Here is a 19204-nt window from a genome sequence, read left to right as displayed (position 1 = left end):
TAGTTACACAAAGTATGCAACAGGGGGCTCTCTAACAAAGAAGAAAATTAGTGAGACACACATTTAGGCCTGATTCTGCTTCAGAAGCAAAATTAATCTTGCTTGCAATTTTCAAGGAAGTAGAAGTGAGATGCTGTGCTATTACAGGGCTCAGTTAGGATTATAAACCATGGGGATGTCAGTATTGAAGATAACTCTTTGATGATTACAGGAAAACAATGTGATATTGTATGGTTAGTGTTCTGTCGGACAGAGGCAGCCATACCCCAAATCCTGGTAAGGCATTCTGTGCAAGCTCAGAGCTGCTAGCATCCTCTCCTTGATGAATGTCTGGGTTGAACAATAAGGAAAGATAGAGAGAAGAAGATTAGGTCAGTGGATCAGAGGAAACTCTCAGACCTGGAAAGGGGCACTAGAACCAAAGTGATAGAGTGGAGAGGACACCCCTTTGGAAGTCAACAGACTTAAGTCCTAGTTTCATTACTTTTTAGTTCTTATCTTGACTGATTGAATTTAATCCTCTGTCAATGTGTTGTTCTGTAATAGTATAATAATAATCTCTATCATGCTTGTCCTACAGGATTTTTGTGAGGATTAAATGCTTGAGAACATTTAAATCATAAGGTATGATATGACTTTTTCTCAAGCAGTTCATGCAGTCTCCCAGTTCATACATATCTTCAGCTACTGAGAAGGAAAAAAGATGGGCCTGCTACCAGCCACTCTTAGATGAGAGCATCCTTCATATCAGGTTTTCCAACTCTGTGCAGCTACATGTAGGACAAAAGGAAGAGCTCCAACAACCATCACCAGCACACCACCATTCCTCCTTCCCCCATTGCCACCAACACCACATTGCGGGGAGGTGACTGATCTATTAGTAAGAGGCTGGATCCAGACTTCCTGTGTTCAAATCCTGGTCATTCCCTTTACTAACTTAGAATCTTAGCCAAGTTACTTAACTTTCTTGTTCCTCTCTTTCCTTGTTGATAATAACGATACCTACTTCATAGGGTTGTTGTGAGATTAAGTCAGTTAATATATATAAAGTGCTTCCACCAATTCTTGGTAAATAATTAGCTCTCAAAATATTTGTTTTGATTATTATTGCCTTTATCCAGAGTTACAGAGAAGTGCTGTGTGGTAAAAGATAACCAGTAAGGTTTAGTTCCAGGGACTGAAGGCATCTAGCTATGAGCCAGGGGGTGAAGGATAACCGATCACTCTAGTTAACTACCCTGAAGTTCAAAGGAAGATAAAAGGGAATATCCTAGTTTGTGTCACATATGTGGTATGATGTGGGTGAGAATATAGAGTCACAGGATTTTAGAGAGGGAGGAAACCTTGGCATTCATCTGTTTAATCTCATTTTAAGTATGAGAAAATGGAGATCTAGAGAGAAGGAATAATTTGTCCAAGGTTCCATATTGAGCAAATAGCATGAAAGTGAGATTTCAGCTCAGGCTAGGAGTAGGCCTATTGGAAGAGACTGCTTCTGTTGACTCTCCTCACTATGGAATTATCTCTTTCCTTCATCTGCATTTTTACAAAACTGCTTCTTAACAGTCATCTGAGATATTGCACACAGGAAAAAGAAAAACCCCAGCAAAAACAACCATCTCTGAAGTCCACCTATGATGGGAACAGCTTTATTTTACTTTGTGCCATCTTTGCAATTAATAGACCACTTCATTGTTTTTTATTCCTCCTCCACCACCACTCACTCAGAGATAGAGGAACCCATTTTGAACCAAAATTGAGAGAATTTAGCAGCTTCAAAGAGTATCATTGGGATCAGTAATTTATTCTCATGACAGTCTTTGCTACAGCTACTAATGTCCTTTCTTTTTCGAGTAAGTGATCACATAGAACATATTTGGGTACTTTATATTCTATACTTTTTTTCTTGTTATACAGAATACCTAACTAAATGTCACTCCTGGTTTCAGGACCCTTCCAGAAGTAACCTTTTGTTAGAGAACTTAAAACATACAGATCATCAGTTATTCTTTTAAAACTTTCTAATTTTATAGACAAGTAAATGGATGCCCCAAGGTTAAATGACGTTTCTGTGGTGACACAACTTTCTTCTCAAAAATGCCTCCTCGTGGGACACATGCTTACTCTCCAGTTTTGAAGATAATACTTTGTATATAGTAAATTAAAAATTGTCAAGCAGGAAGTGGGATGGTTGCCTTACCAAATTCCTAACTTCATGAATGTGACGACTGGGAATCCACTATCCAATATCTCGCCGTCTTCCTTGCCATGCTTTGAGATATTTAGTCCCAAATCATTTTGTAAGAATTTTTCTCAGTTTATAATAAGTTTCTCAAACTGGTTTTGAGTTTTCCAGAGTTGTGATTCTCCTTTTTCATTCTAAAAAGTGAAGGCAAAGATACTATATGTACAAAGATTTAAATATTTCCTTCTTTCTACCATAAATTGAGTCTCCAGATTTCTCTATGATTACTCATGGTAGAAATCATTGATCCTGTAGCAGACAACTGCATCTTCAGGACAAATAAGTATTTTCACACTATCTGTGGTGGGCCTAAGAGTTTACCTACAGAAGCCCTTCTGTGCAGGGAACTCATAAAGTTGCTAACACTATTCTTTGCCCTTCTAATCCTTTTCCTTTGTTAAGCTAATTAATTTTGGTTACCTTTAAGTCTCCTATCTCAGTGTGGGATCTTTCCTACAGAGGAATCCAGAAGGGTCAATGACCATCCTCTGCAGAATTCACTGTGGTTTTGATTCACACCATAAGGGCTTCTTACACTGGCCTTTCCTGGGGTGCTTTCCTCACTTACATTTTCATAGGTTCATATGTTTTCTTTCCCTTAGTCTAGAATGCCACAACTCAGGGGAACAATATCATTTAACCTTTCAACTGTTTGTTAAGAAGTGACACCTTTGATCAGCTATGCGGCTGATCAGCTATGTGGCCTTTGTGACACATGTTCATGCCATATAAAAGAAGTCTTAGCCCTGTGCTTTCTTCTCAGTTATCCTGATCTGCTTCCTTTGACTGTCTCCTTGAATCTTGAATCCGTTTTACTGTCACTCTTTCCCAGTAGCAGTCAGTTTCACCATTCATTAATCATTACCTTTTTATTTTCTTAAAAAAAAAAAAAGTTTTGCCAAGTATTGCTTTGGATGCAGCCTACAGTGATTTTTGATTCATTGTTTACCCCAGCAATGCTGACTGTAACCATTTTATAGAATACCCCTTTCAGCTCTTGGAACCCTCCTCCTGTGGTTTTGTCCCTGATCTTGACTTGAAAGTCTCTGGTGATGGGAAACTTACTTTCCCATTTTAGGAAGCAGTCTATTTGATGGTTGGTCTGCACTTCCTTGTATATAACTGCTTAATAGAACCCAAGTTTGCCTCTGGACACACAAGATGCCTTTCTTTTTTTTAATAAGAATGTTTCAGATGCTCGAAGATAGACATCAACTTTCCTCAATTTCTCTTTCCCTGGCTCTAGTTATTAAACTGGTACATCAAATGAGGTCATTTTCACAAGAGAACGAGCAACATGGATGCCTCTGACTTAGATTCTGAGTGGCCTTAACTCATGGGTTATCTTAACTTTTCTAACACTTTAAGAGTACAGATAGTCCCCTTATAAATTCATATTGTGGTTTCATCATCTAAAAAGTCACAATGAAAGCTTTGGATTTTGTGTCAGCTAAACTAAATTTGAATTCTTGACCAGACCCATACTTCAGACAATTAATTAACCTTTCTGACCTTTAGTTTTTTCATTGTACATGTGGATAACAATATTGGCCTTATGTGGTTACCCTGAGGATTAAGTAAAAGAACCTGTATAGAGCCCAGTACTGTGCTTGGTGCATTACAGGTGCCTAATAATTCTTATTTTCCCTTCTCTTTTCTACCCTATCTTTCCTTTCCCTCAAATACTATTTTTTTAATTGAAATAGAGTTGATTTACAATATTTTATTAGTTTCAGGTGTACAGCATAGTGATTCAGTATTTTTACAGTTTATACTTCATTAAAAGTTAGCAAGATAATGGCTATAATTCCCTGTGCTATCCAGGATATCCTTGGTGCTTATCTATTGTATATGTAGTAGTTTGTGTCTGTTAATCTCATATCCCTAACGTGCCCCTCCCTATTTCCCTCTCCCCACTGATAACCACTAGTTTGTTTTCTATATTTGTGAGTTTGTTTCTGTTTTGCTGTATACATTCGTTGTTGTTACACTTTAGATATGTGATATCACAGAGTATTTGTTTTTCTCTGACTTATTTCACTCAGCATAATATTCTCTAGGTCCATGCGTGTTGCTCAAAATTGCAAAATTTCATTTTTTTATGGCTGAGTAATATTCTATTCTCTCTCTCTCTATATATATATCACATCTTTTTTATCCAGTCATCTATTGATGGACACAAGATATGGTTGCTTCCATATCTTGCCTATTATAAGTAGAGCTGCTATGAACATTAGGGTACATGTATCTTTTTGAATTAGTGTTTTCATTTTTTGTGGATATATACCCAGGAGTGAAATTGTTGGGTGATATGGTAGTTCTGTTTCTAGTTTTTTAAGGAACTTCAATACTGTTTTCCTTAGTGGTTGTGCTAATTTACATTCCCACCAACAGTGTGCATCCTCACCAACATTTATTTGTAGACTTTTTGATGATAGCCATTCTGAGAGGTGTGAGATGATAGCTCTTTGTTTGATTTGCATTTCTCTAATAATTAGTGATGTTGAACATCCTTTTATGTTTCTGTTATTCATCTATATGTCTTCACTGAAAAAATGTCTACTCAAGTCTACTGCCCATATTTTTGGTTGGGTTTTTTTTTTTTTCTTCTTTTTTTGATACTGAGTTGTATGAGCAATTTATATATTTTTAATATTAACCCCTTGTCAGTTATATCATTTCCAAATATGTCCTCCCATTCTATTGGTTATCTTTTCATTTTGTTGATAATTTCCTTTGCTGTGCAAAAGCTTTTAAGTTTAATTAGGTCTCATTTGTTTATTTTTGCTTTTATTTCTTTTGCCTTAGGAGACAGATCCAAAAATACATATAAATATTGCTAAAATTTATGTCAAGGTGTTCTGCCTATGTTCTCTTCTAGGAGTCTTATGGTTTCTGGTCCTACATTTAGGTCTTTAATCCACTTTGAGTTTATTTTTGTAAATGGTATATTAAAATGTCCTAATCTCATTGTTTTACTGTAGCTGTCCAGTTTTTCCAGCATCACTTATTAAAGAGACTGCTTTTTCTCCATTGTATATTCTTGCCCCATTTGTCATAGATTAATAGACCATAGGTATGTAGGTTTATTTCTGGGCTGTTTGTTCCATTGATCTATGTGTTTGTTTTTATGCCAGTACCATACTGTTTTAATTACTATAGTCTGAAGTCTGAGAGAGTGACACCTCCAGCTTTGTTCTTTTTTCTCAAGATTGCTTTTGCAATTCGGGATCTTTTGTGGTTCCATATGAATTTTAGGATTATTCTAGTCCTGTGAAAAATGTCATGGGTATTTTGATAGGGATCACATTACATCTGTAGGTTGATTTGGGTAATATAGTTGTTTTAACAATATTAATTCTTCCAATCCAAGAGCATGGGATATTGCTGCATTTCTTTGTATCATCTTCAATTTCCTTTATCAGTATTTTATAGCCTCCTTGGTTAAATTTATTCCTTGGTATTTTATTCTTTTTAAAATAATTAAAATCCTGTTGAATGTGATTTTAAACAGGATTGCTTTTTTACTTTTTATTTCTGATAGTTCATTATTAGTGTATAGAGAAGCAACAAATTTCTGTGTATTAATCTTATATTCTGAGACTTTGCTGAATTCGTTTATTAGTTCTAATAGTTTTGGGGTGAAGACTTTAAAGTTTTCTATATAAAGTGTCATGTTATCTGCAAATAGTGACAGTTTTACTTCTCCCTTTTTAATTTGTATATCTTTTATTTCTTTTTCTCATCTGATTGCTGTGGCCAGGACTTCCAATAATATGTTAAATAGAAATGGTGAGAGTGGGCATCCTTGTCTTATTCCTGGATTTAGCAGGAAGGCTTTCAGCTTTCTTTTTTTTTTTTTTTGAGTATAATGTTAGCTATGGATTTTTCTTAATGACCTCTTTTATGTTTAGATATGTTCCCTCTAAACCCACTTTGGTGAGAGTTTTTATCAAATACTTTTAACCTATACTTCGAATGTAGAGGTTTCAGTTTATGTTTTTGAGTGATTTGAACTAAAAGGCATGAACTAAAACCCAACGATTCCTTAACTGACATAAAAATTGGGGTTAATATAAGACATTACTGAAGGCCAGTGTGTAACAAAGGAGATTACAACACAGAGATAATTTGCAACTAACATCTAGATAACTTGATATGGTTCATTCTCTGGAGTCCACAGCTCTAGACTAGTGTCTTAGGAGTCTCTATGAGGTTGTTTTCCTATATAGTTTCTGGCCCGATTCTGTTTGGTAGAGGATTTCTTCCCTTGACAGTCAGGAAAACTTTAAGTGTGGATGGATTACTCAAAATCCAGGTACAAAAAAGAAGAGCATACCTTACTCTGTGAGTTAAATGCACCTTCCCAAGCCCATATCTTTTTTTTTTATCTGATGCCTGAAACTCTGACTTTCTACTCACTTTAGGGAATAACTCTTCCCCTTCTGAGAATGTTGTGGGTTTACACTAGGGTTTTATCAGCATAGCATCATCAGAAAAAGGTAGCCCAACATCTGTGCTAGATGCACAAAGGGGATAAGGGAAAACACATTCACAGATTAAGACCTTGTGTTTTCCTCTATATCAGACATTTGTTTGTTTGTTTCTTTTTTTTTCATAGCCACTACTTAACTGATGCTATCAGAGACTAAAGGTGATACCACTATTAATAAAAGTATGCCTAAGGTTTTGCTTAAGGTAAAACTTGAGACTGTTCTTACTCATCCTGAGCATGTATTACTTTCAAGTCAAAATTAAATCAACATGCATTTACAGAGCATCTTCTATAGTCAAAGTGATGTACTAGATCCTCACAGGAACAAAAAATGTAAGTCATGATTCTCTCTCCCAAATTCTATTTCTACTCTTATATATAGATCATATTTAGAATCTATTTTATAATAAAATCCACTTATTTTTAACATAAAGTCAACATTCTTTCCCTGGCTTTTGTCCACAGAAAATAATAAATGCTTCTGGTTACTTATCTTTTAAAAGCCAGCTATGGCTATTTCCTTGTCTTTTTCCTTTTTAGGGATGAGAGGAAGAACTGTCAAAATGAAGAGAAAGGAATGGTCCTCTTCTCCATTGCTGTATTCTTAGCATACTCAACCAACTAGAGACAATTTTCTAGCTTACATCTAAAGAGGTTTCTTTTCTATGGTTTCTGGTGATTACAATATGTACACATTGTCTAGAATGGGATTATGACCTCATGAGATCCCTTCTAGCTAATACTGCATGTTTAAAAACTAATATCTTGTCCAAAACATTACAAAAATATTATTTCTCCTTCTTGCTCCAAATGCTGTTTAAATAAATATGCTTTTGCAATCATCTTATTCCTTTCTGGATATCTGAGCACTGAAATGCTTATTTACAACTATCTATCTATCTATCTTGGCTTTGATTGGGTAAACACAAAACCATCTACACCAGTCTCCTCTTGATTTCATGTTGCGTATGCTGTATTAGTGGGCAAAATTAAGCACAGGGGAGTGTAACTTTATGTGAAAATGATTGTTAAGTGAATAACTTAGAACTTTACTGAGTGCTTTCATTTACTACTCTGGAATTTTTGAAAATTTTCTTGTCTCCACAACATTCCAAAAGGAAGCTGGCCAAATATTTTTATTTTTTGTTTTGAGCTATTTTGTTTAGCCTAACAATGTGAATTTAGAGGTTTGTAGATGAATGATGCTACTTTTCATCCATCTATCTACTCATCTACCCATTCATTCATTCATTCATTCATTCATTCACTCGTGCATACTGTTCCTTGTTTCAAAAACCAGTGTTATCTTTTCAATATATTATTTTAAGTAATCTAGGTCATTTTACAGGCAAATAAACTTAGGCTCAGACAAAGTAACTTTATGCAAAGAAAGATTATTCTAAATCATATAATCTTTCTACTTTATATTTTATTTTTAGAGAATTCTAAAAAGTTAGTACTAGAAAGGACCTTACTGGTCACCTTGTCCAAACTCCCATTTGATCCCCTGATATATTTCTCTAACCAGATTGTATATTTCAGTTATTTCCAATAAAATCTTATTAAATATCAAATAGGATCAGTGAGGTCTTTCACTACTTGTTATTTTCTCAGAGTCCAGTGCTATGTGCACACAGAGGACAAAATGTGAATTTATGACAATTTAAATAATATAATTTAATTGTCAGTCATGTGCTGGGTGCTGTAAGAGACTGCTATCTCAACAAGATCCATCCCCTGAAAATTTGGAATCTAAAATTAGAAATGGAGCAACTAGGTCCATGGAGAAAGCAGCTCAGTACAGATGGGTGACAGCATGAATGTTAGGATTATCAAATGATTTTAAGGTCATTTTGATCACATTCTGAGACTTTAAAAATTGACTACTCATTTTATCTGATGTTTGTGCTCTCTTTTTTCATTATTATATTCCTTTTCTTCTCTGAATATGAGTGTGTGTGTGTGTGTGAGAGAGAGAGAGAGAGAGAGGGAGGGAGGGAGAGAGAGAGAGAGAGAGAGAGAGAGAAATTGAGAGAAGAGAGGGAAAGATCAGAACTGAAACTCTACACCTAAATATAGGGGTGGAGGTTGGTCAGGGCAGAAATTTAGGTACCATATACCCTTTCAGGCTATCCAATTTTAATAGATGGATTGAATTTAGGCAGATTTTTGAGAGTACTGATGAAGCAAAATGATCAAGTTGGAAATGTGGAGGCTACCCTTGAATTAGCTGAGTTTGTTTCTTGATATAAGAATAAATGTTTCATTTTAAACTTAAAAAGATAGATGGATGGATGCATTCATTAATTAATTCATTTAAGTATTTATGGAGTATCTGCTATATATTAAGTGATATTTTAGGCACTGGAGATAGGAACGTAAATAAAATAGACAATCTTCCTCTCCTTATGGGTTTTACATTCTTATGAGGGTCTTCAAGCTACATTATTCATCTAGAAGGAAGGGGTATCACTGAATCGGTGACACTGGAAATTAGAAAAGGGCTAAAATGATGGAGAATCACTTGGGGCAGTTTTTTAATATCCTCAATCTAGCTAGTGAGGAAAATAATCAAGTGCCAAACATGTGTTTTAAGCCAAACCAATGTACATTTTTTTTAGGAATAGGAATGGAAAAAGTGTAACTTTATCCGCTTACAGATTTCTCTAATTTCTGTTTTGATTTAGTTTCCTTGTAGTTTTCTCATGAAGCTCAACTTAAATTACTGAACTAAGGAGGAGAGTATTTGGAGGCCACAATCTCAGAACCAACGAATACCCTCTTATGCCAAGGGTGAGAAAACCACCATCTTAGTTCCCTGGCCCAGAGAGATGTAAAAGCTGCAGAGGGAGGAGATTTGGGTCACTTGAGTCCCCTGGTTCTTTACAACACTGAATGATCCCTTCAAGGTCATTTATAAGATGTGAAACCCTCCTAGGGGAGTACTAGAGGTCAGTGAATGAAAGGACACATAACATTTCCATTTTTTCTTTATGTGACCTTAATTGGGACATGAGAGACATTGAGGTCAGAAGACCTGGATTAAACTCATGTATTTTCACTCATCTCTTGTGTGACTCTGGGAGATTACGTCACTTACTGGAGTCTCAATTTATCTGTAAAACTGAGTTATTATTATCTCCTTAATTTTCCTCACAAGGTTGTTAAGAAACTCAGTGAGATAATACATGTGAAAATGATTTCTAAACAGTAAAATACTATATCAATGCAAATGATTATTACATTTTTATTTTAAATTGTCTTACATGAATATAATTATTCATGATGTCATGTTTTTATGGGCATATAGTGTAACATAGAGGATAAAAGAGGAGCTCTGGAAATAAATTAGTTACGCTTTAACTCTACCAATTCTTAACGGGGTGACTGACTAAGTAACATAACCTCTCTGTGCCCCAGTTTCTTCAGTTATAAAATGAAGATAATGACAGACCATACTTCATAGGGTTGCTATAAGGATTCAATGTGTCAATAACTGCAATGCAGTTAGAACCCTGCAGGGAGCTTAGCCCTGGCTCACATTATTTATAGCTTATATTTCTTATTAAAACAGACATTCTCCAAAACATTGATAATTTCTCTACTTGGGCAATAAGGATACTACCCTAAATCTGTGTCATAAAGAAGAATTAAATATACTGTCTTTCTTATTTTGAGAGATGACCAAAACCAGACAAACATATAACATGTAGTAATTCAATTTTGAACTGTTGAATAAAGCACCATAAAGAAATTCACAAATTATTAGAAAGTAGTTGCTTATGTTGCTGTTGTCAACCTATTTTAATTGACAATCTGAAAGAGAAAAGGAAATGGAAGTAAAGCCATTGTATGCGATAATATTCATGGAGAAAAGGTCTTCTTCTGCCCCTCAAGCTTGCGGTGTCAGAGGCTGGTGAGCTCATATTCACCAAGGTTTGAGTCAGGGGCCTGATCTCAGAGCAGGATGATATTTGAGAAGAGACTGATTGCCCTCCACAGCTGGCTGTTGACTGCCCTTCCCCACAGTCACCCTCTCACTCCACCTCCATCCTCCCCTCTGTGCAGGGTGCTCACTTGGTTCCTCATTTTAAGGATTGAGGCTGTTTTGCACGTTTCCTGATAGAAACCAGAGATCTGGATTCCTCAAATATGGAGACACTTTTTCTTTTTGGCTCCTTTGTGTTCCCAACAGACAAGGACATTGACAATATTCCGCTAATGAAAATTTTGTTTGCCATTACAATGTCAAGGTTAATCATTCATCTCAAGTAGATTTCCAGCCTTTGTTAAATACATTATGTCCAGGAGTGAATGATGGTGTGTATGAATCACAAGCTATGTTTTCCTGTTTTGGGAAGTCTGGATTTTATAGGAGGGACTTGATTTAAATGGATATTTTAATGACAGCATGCTTATTCTAATACTTTACATTATGGTCACATCTTCTTTGAGCCTTGCAGTAGCCCAGTTAGATAGGTACTGCTTGTGTCGTTATCATTGATGTATTTTACAGATGTGGTTTGGAGATTGAATAACTTGTCCAGTAGCATACAGCGAGTGGGTGATTAAGACAAAAGCCAAATAAGATCATGATGGGATGAACTGTAAGCTTGTTGAGGGCAGGGAGAATGTAGAGGTGTAAAGAGTTCCCCTTGGTAACTGAAACAGGGCCTTGGATGCAATCTGTGCCCAATTCAAGGTTTCACGTGAATGACTGCAGTGGTCCTAATAGTTTGGTTTAGGAGTTGAAAGACTTGGCCTATAAATAAGGGAAAAACTATTCAACGTTCTATATTATTTCCCTTTAGAATACAGAGATGACTTAAAAATATAGAGATGATAAAGACTGTCCATGTTTTATTTGTTTGAAGGGAGGTCAGAAATATAAATATAATTATCCTTTCAATGTGTATCTGGCAACTTTCTCCAAGTAATTCAACTGGTTCCACCTATGCTGTCTTCAGAATTGTAAATGGAAATTCTCGAGTTGTTCAAAAAAAGAGCAAAAAATTCAAGGTATTTTTATCCCTGAGATATTGCCCTTCAAAATAATCAGTAGGTTGATGTAATCTCATTCCTGAACCCCAAATGCAAAGATATTGGAAATGTCCTAGTAACCATGAAGGAAAACTTACGAGAATTAGTGGCCCAGGTAGGAAACTAATGAATTTCTTTTTTTTTTTCTTTTTTCGATGTGGGCCATTTCTTAAAGTCTTTGCTGAATTTATTACAATATTGCCTCTGTTTTATGTTTTGATTTTTTTTTGGCTGTGAGACATGTGAGATCTTAGCTCCCTGACCAGGAATCAAACCCACAGCCCCTGCATTGGAAGGTGAAGTCTTAACCACTAGACCGCCAGGGAAGTCCCTGAATTTCTGAATATAAAAAAATTAACTAGGGTATTGCTTCTGATCTCAACAGCCATGTAAATAGGACCTAACTTCTCAGATTTCCCTGTATTTACCTCTTCTTCTCACTGGAGAAATGAAGGAAATGATGCTGATGATGAGTTAAAGGGCTCAACAGCTAAAAAGCACCCTGACAATAGCCACAGGAGTGCAAGGGAAGAAGTAAAGTTTTTGTTGTCTAATTGAATCGAAAACACCACATTCTCTTAGTATTGATCTAAAGACACGGAAAGTCACTTTCAGAAAGCTAACATTCATTGATTTCATTTTGTTCCTTAAATACCTAACGATACTGTCATGTCAAGACAAAGAAAATTTCAAACAGCAACTGTTATCTGCTTTTTCATCTCTTCCTCCATCACCCTCTTCTGTCCTGTGCTGCTGCACTGGTTACCTTCAGCATCAAAACATCTTTCATGTCTCATAAACCTACAGGAAAAAAAAAATTAACACACTCAAAGGTTAGAGAACACACATTCTTTTTCCAGGCCCTTTTTTTTTTGGTGGAGGGGGGGTGGTGGGCACAGACTGTAGTTCTAGTAAAGTGTGTTAAATTTTTGAGAGTCTGAGTTTATTTCTCCCTTCTAGGATTATGTGTTATCTAGAATGTATCTATATCTATATATCTCTCAAACTTTGACACTTGAAGAACTTGTCAAAAACTCAAAATTCCTGGGCTCTACTCATAGAGATTTCTGTTTCACGCTCTGAGAAACCATCAGGGATCTACATTTAAAAAAAGCATCTCAGAAGAATATCATGCATTTTCTTAAAAAAATAAACACTGTCATCATCTCTTTTACTCATTCGGCATTTTCCACTTTTCAGAATGCTTGCGCATACATATTCAGTTCTGTGAGGTAGATGGGAATGATTATTCCCATTTGAGGATAAGAAAAAGACTCACAGTTTAGCAGTGATTTTCTCAAGGCCTCACTATACACCCCTCTCTGGCCCATTTCTCTGGATTCCTCACCTTAGCTGACCTTTTCCTTTTTGGAAAAGGTGTTGGGTGTTGAACTGCAAGAGGCAAGGAGTCCCCAAAGCCAGCCAGTACTATTTGTACCTGCCTTCCTCAAGAATAAGACAAGCCTTGTGGTAGCCAAGGAAGGAAAAGACGTAATTTTGTCTGTGAAATGTGAACATTTCCCAGATGTTCCCATAACATTTCCCATATCATTAACAGTATTAACAATTAATTTTCAGTAATGTCCCTTACCACATCCAGATGCGCTTTTGAAAATGTATTTGGCTGGATTCACTTTTGGAGAAGAGGTCTTGTGTGGTCGCCTGCGTGTGTGTGTGTGTGTGTGTGTGTGTGTATCTTTTCCCCATTATGTACTGTTAGAATCCCAAGTTCACTGTCCTTATTCAGGCACACTGAACAGCTGCAGGGGATGTGCTGCTCCCCATTGACAGCTGGGATTCCCCCCTCTCAGGGTGCCTGACCTATTTAATCCTCCCAGCTGTCTGCCTCATAAACCTGTCTGCCTGTGTTATGTCCAGCTGCAGCATGAAAGGTCCAGGTCCCCAGACATGGTGGGGCTGTTTAACACAGTGCTTGCTCTAAACAGCCTCACAGGCCTCAATTCTTCTCCTTCTACTAGGCCCACAGGTTTGTGCCCACATCTAGAGAATTCCTGGGCCCTCTCCACAGCCCACATCCATTCTCAGTAGCTGCCAGGGCCTTCACGTTCCTTGCCCACTCTTAGGGTATTTCCAACATACATGTTTCTGCTTGGAAATCATCCATGAACTCTTTTGGCACTACCCTTGATGCTTGGTGGAATGTCTGTTAAGGGGAGGCACTAGGGATATTTGAAGACTGATTGAAGAGAGATACTAAGTATGACTAATAGCCACTTCCAGGCCTTAGCATGACTACTCCTTTATGTTTCCAAATTTTTTCATGCTGCATTTTAACTTGGGTTACATTATCTTCTCCGCTGAGTTTTCTGTTGCATCCAGCTGTCACCACAAGCACTCCTGGAGACCCGATTGCCCTCCACAGCTGGTTGTTGACTGCCCTTGCCCACAGTCACCCTCTCACTCCACCTCCATCCTCCCCTCTGTGCAGGGTGCTCACCTGGTTCCTTATTTTAAGGATTGAGGCTGTTTTGCACGTTTCCTGATAGAAACCAGAAATCTGGGTTCGTCAAATATGGAGACACTTTTTCCTGTTCCAAAATGTGCTGAAGGTGGACCCAACAAGCCATTGTTACTTTCTCCAGTGTCCGCTGCCTTCCTTTCTAAAAAGAGAATTCTTTGTGCTTCAGCTTATTGGAGAGACGGCAGACTGCTTTGTGGGCGCCTCACCCCTAGCCCCTCTCTGTGTACCCTGGATCCTTTAACGGGCCAGTAGTGTTTTCTCTTGGGGGAGGGATGGGACAGAGCCGACCGGAGCTGCAGTTCCTTCGTTCTGCCTCTGAGAATTTCTCATACAAACCTCAATCACGTAGGATTGCGTAGAGAGGAGAAAAGGGGAAAGATAGGAGACGGAGAAGGGGGAGAGGGGTGACGGGAGGGAGGGGGAAGAGTCTGGGAACAGAGGGCGCGAGGGCGGGGAGGAGGACCCGAGCTCTCTGCGCTTCCTTGCGCTCCGGGAGCCTGGCCCCCAGGCTGGCCCCACCTGGGCGCTCCCAAGCTCTCAGCGGGTGGGCGAGCAGTGCCAAAGGTACACCGGCGGCCGCCCGCTCTTCTTCCCACCCTCCGTCTCGGTGGCGGTCGTCCCTGCCTGGAGTTTCCTGTGGAGCTAGCGCTCCAACCCAGCGAGCCGGCTAGGCAGCGGCGGTGGCGTCCAGGAGCCGGTGCGGCTCGGCGCGCCTGGAGCCTCAGCCCCCGAATGGGACTCAGCCGTGAGCGCCCCTCCGGGGCCTGAGGAGGAGGCGGCGGGGGACACGCCGCTAGCCCGCGGCTCCGAGCTGCCACCCGCGCAGCAAGTTGGCCGAGTTGGCGGCAGCCCGCACCTGCTTCCTGGCCCTGGCCCCAGAGTCTGCGTCGGGCCCCGAGGGCCCCAGTGGTACACTCGGCCGCCTCCCGCCCCCCAGACCCGGCGGCCTAGGGGGCCCCTCTTGCGCCCCAGGCGCCAGACCATGGTGGGCAGCTCCGAAGCGGAGCCGCAGCCGCCTGGAGCCGACGTCGCCCGCAGCCAGCCCCCGCCCCACCCGAGCCGCCGCGCGGGTGTTCGCAGCGCGCGGGTCCCTCCCTTCCTCGGCTGGGATGTGCCGCGCGGGACTGAGTGATCGGCCTCGCGTCCGGAGGGTAATCCCCATCTGATCTGATGCCTGTGAGCCGCCGATTGCCGGGCCGCGCGAGCCTGGGGGCCCCGGGCAGCGCGGCGATGACCTGATCCCGAGCTCGCTAGGGCGCCCCCTCCTTCCCTCGCTCCCTCTGAGCCTGTGCGGAGAGCTGCTAGGTGCGGCGGCCCCGGGCGGACCATGGCGGGGAGCTCCAGTTAAAGGCTTGTGGGCGCCGAGCTGGAGAGGAGACCTTCGGCATCGCTGCCTTTTGAGGGGGCTTATTTAAACTACTGAGTCATTCCAGATTTAGGATTCCCTAAATAATCACCAACTGTGCCCGTCTTGTGCCAGAAAGAAAGAGGAAAGAGAAAGAGCACCTGCTCTCGGGACCCCGCGTATCCGCGGCGGTCGCCTCTCGCGGGTTTCTCCCGCAGGGGTGCCTGGCCCTCGAGGATCTCCCTCCCTCCCTTCCTTCCTCTTTCCCCGTCCCTCCTTCCCTCCCCCCTCCCTCGCCTCCCGCGCCTCCCGCTCTCCTTGCAGCGCTGCTGGCGGGGAGTCGCGCTCGCCGCAGCTGGAAACAGCTGCCCCCGCCTGGCGCCCCTACCCCGACTCCGGCTAACCGCTCCCACTTCGCGCCTCTCGGAATTGCAGAACTCGGGCGGCGGGCGGCGGGCCCCGGGAGAACCGCAGCCGGTGCGATGCATTCCGTAGACCTCACCCAGCCGGGACGGACCTCCTAATCTCCAGAACTGCGGGCCGCAGGGAGTTAAATTGCTGCCTTCCTCTCCTCTCTTGCGGTTGGTGGCTTGTTTTCTAAAGGAACGTTTTATTCACTTTTTAGTATTTTCTACCGGGGGCACGCTACCCGCCCCGGTCCAGACTGCTTTGTAAACGGGTTTTAGATGTCTGTATGTGTAGATATACTTTGGACACCTTACAACGCTTGCGCCTCTCCAACAGGGGCACGGCTTGTTGTTTTGGACATCCTTCTTCCCTTTCCACTTGGTACTCCGAACGGAGTGTGACCAAACTCCCCACTGCCCCTTGGACGCGGATCGCCTTGGGGTGCAAGTTTGGGGTGCAAGAGTCTAGTTAACAGGAAGGCCTGGGACCGCCCCGCCCCCACCGCCAGAGGTTGGGGAAGTTTACATCTGGATTTTCACACATTTTGTCGCCACTGCCCAGACTCTGACTAACGTTGTGGGCGCCGGGTTTTCGGTACTGCGGCCTTCTCAAATATTAGCACTGCCTCCACGCGCCTGCCCTGTCCCTCCAGGCCGCCGAGGTCCTGCCCTCGCCCCGGCGGAGCGTGATCCCGAGGGCGCAGTGGAACCCGGGGCCTGGGGCCCGCGCTGAGCAGCTATGGCTGCAGCGATAGCCAGCTCCTTGATCCGGCAGAAGCGACAGGCGAGGGAGTCCAACAGCGACCGGGTGTCGGCCTCCAAGCGCCGTTCCAGCCCCAGCAAAGACGGGCGCTCCCTGTGCGAGAGGCACGTCCTCGGGGTATTCAGCAAAGTGCGCTTCTGCAGCGGCCGCAAGAGGCCAGTGAGGCGGAGACCAGGTCAGTAGAGGTACAGACGGTGGGCTCTCTAGAGGCTGACACCCCCCTCCCCTTCTGAAAAGCACCTGGGGGCATCCATGGAAGAGAACCAGGATCCCCCTCTTCCATTCTGGCCCCCGTTCTCCAAAAATGTTCAGACATCTTTCGGTCGCTCTCTGTTAGTTAATAGCGCCTTGTCCCATATTCAGGAAAACACTTTATACCTTGATGAAACCACGGTTTGACTAGGATGAGAGTTACATATATAGATGCTCCTGGTCCCATAAAGCTTGTAGAGTCCTTGAGGGCAGTGACCACCTCATTCTCCCTCACTCTCTCTTTCTCATCCATCCCTTCATCCGTCCATCCATCCATCCATCCAGCCAGCCAGTGTTTAATCTGCCTACTGAGGACCTAAATATAAATAAACCTTCCTCCCTATATCTCTCATAACACTTAGCACAATTCTTAACACATAATAGACGCTTAGTAGACACCAGATGAACTTAAATTTACTGTCTTTTTCTAAATCTTTCTCTAGCAACACATCATGTCCAGTCTTTCTCACATTCTGATCAATTTCTCACCTCCCCATTTTTACCCGTGCCCTTTCACTTCCTTTCACACAGACCTCCTTTTCCTATTCTCTTCCTCCCATTACTCTCGTTGTTTCCAATGGCTCTGCTCATTAACTTTTCTGTCCTATTCCTCCCATCCTTTGCACACTCACACTTACTCTTGGGACATTACGGGAACAATGTAGTATCTGCAGTTTGGTCTCAGGGAGTGCAAAGAAAACTTTAGACTTATCAGAGATCTTCTAGGCCTGGCCTTTCTGAAGCTGATTCTCTTCTTTGGCCCTAAATTCAAATGGTTGGTCTTTGATGTGTCTCTGTTTACAAAGGGAAATTGGATACCTCAAAATTTCAGAGTGATTATTCCCATTTTAAGCCAGGCTACCTGGAGAGAATGAAAGCACAATTTCTAAGGTCTGTGCTTCCATCAGACTTCATTGATCCTCTGGGTGTGGCCCACCGGGTCATTTGCAATCTGCAGATGATCTACCCTTACTGTGGACAACTGAAAGGAAATACTGTCTCGAGAGAAAGCTTGCTCTGTGATCAGTTGACTAGTTTAGGTTAGCATCTTTGCAACTCTGACTGTGATGTTCTCCTGGGTTCCAGGAATGAAGCATATGGGCTAGGGTCATTGGGTGAAGAAAACACTTGGAAAGTCTGGACAAGTGGGGCTCAGAATTAATTTAGAAATTTGGGATTAAGCCTTATGAAAAAACCATCTCATCTCATTTTTCCATTAAGTTTTCATGACGTTATTCACTCCCTAGTGGGCTCATTTTCTTATTCCGTGATGTTGATGAAATAGTAAATTTCAGGAGTAAACAAAAATAATTATGATCTGAAGGCAGGAGCCAGTAAAGCCTATTATTTTATATTCAATTAATATGGCCTGTTCATTTTATAAAGGGAAGATGTATGCAAAATACTAGAGTTATCTCTGCACAGTAAATAATTCATATTAGGGGGAAGTCAAATCCCTTGTATTGTTGTGCAAGGATCATTTGGGGGCCATTTTCTCTCAGGGCTTATGTGGTCTGCAAGGGACTTCAAGGCTCTGAATTCCATGTGACTCTTATATCTCAGTCTCTGAAGTATGTTCTTGCACTCTAGTTGGGATAATAATGTTTGTGAATAGATCCTACTCAGCCTCCTCAGTTACAAACAAGGTCATCAAGATGATAGGTAGATTGTTTTTGTGAATGGATAAGATAAACTTGACTGATCTTTGTTGAAGTTGATTTGGAGACGAGTGATATGCATGGCTTAATTTTGCATAAGGAAATTGCTTCCTGTGATCTTTTCCTTAGCATCTCATTAGAAAATAGAGAATTTGAGGGGATTGCTGAGTTTATTGTTCTTTTCAATGTTCATTTAATCTTTCCCTCTTTTTCATCCACTTGGTGTACATTTCTGTAAAGAGATCATGACTGGTGAATTCCTTTATCTTAAGTGTCACAGTAATAATCTGGCAGAGAGGTGACAGGACCTGTTAAGACATGCCCAGTGCAAAGGCAGCACACATGTTTCTGTCCACCGTGGACTTCAGTTTGTTATGAAGCTTAGCTTAGAAACATGGGAGTGTAGGGTGCAGCAAAGCTTTTGGGGAAGATGATAGTGTCCTGTTATTGTTACTAACAAAGCCAAACAATTAACCTGTTGATTTGTTGTCAGTGACTATGATTCATGTAGTAGGGG

At 41.1% G+C, this 19204-nt stretch overlaps 1 protein-coding gene across 2 annotated transcripts in view; it reads left to right on the top strand.

Annotated features, from left to right (window-relative positions):
• The window catches only part of FGF12 (fibroblast growth factor 12), a gene marked incomplete at its 5' end in the record, with an annotated part of 580388 nt that overhangs the window by 307007 nt on the left and 254177 nt on the right, over positions 1-19204 (top strand). The window contains one exon of one of the 2 annotated variants that reach the window (XM_081234406.1): positions 16754-16952. The exons of the other annotated variant lie outside the window; for it this stretch is intronic. Coding sequence (XP_081090532.1) covers positions 16754-16952 — 199 coding nt within the window. Of the gene's footprint in view, positions 1-16753; positions 16953-19204 lie in introns of those variants that run through there. 2 annotated transcript variants of the gene reach the window in all.

The sequence above is a fragment of the Mesoplodon bidens genome, assembly GCF_964165515.1.
Source record: "Mesoplodon bidens genome assembly, chromosome: 5".
Classification (NCBI taxonomy): Eukaryota; Metazoa; Chordata; class Mammalia; order Artiodactyla; family Ziphiidae; genus Mesoplodon; species Mesoplodon bidens.
This window is presented reverse-complemented; position numbering and strand designations above follow the sequence as displayed.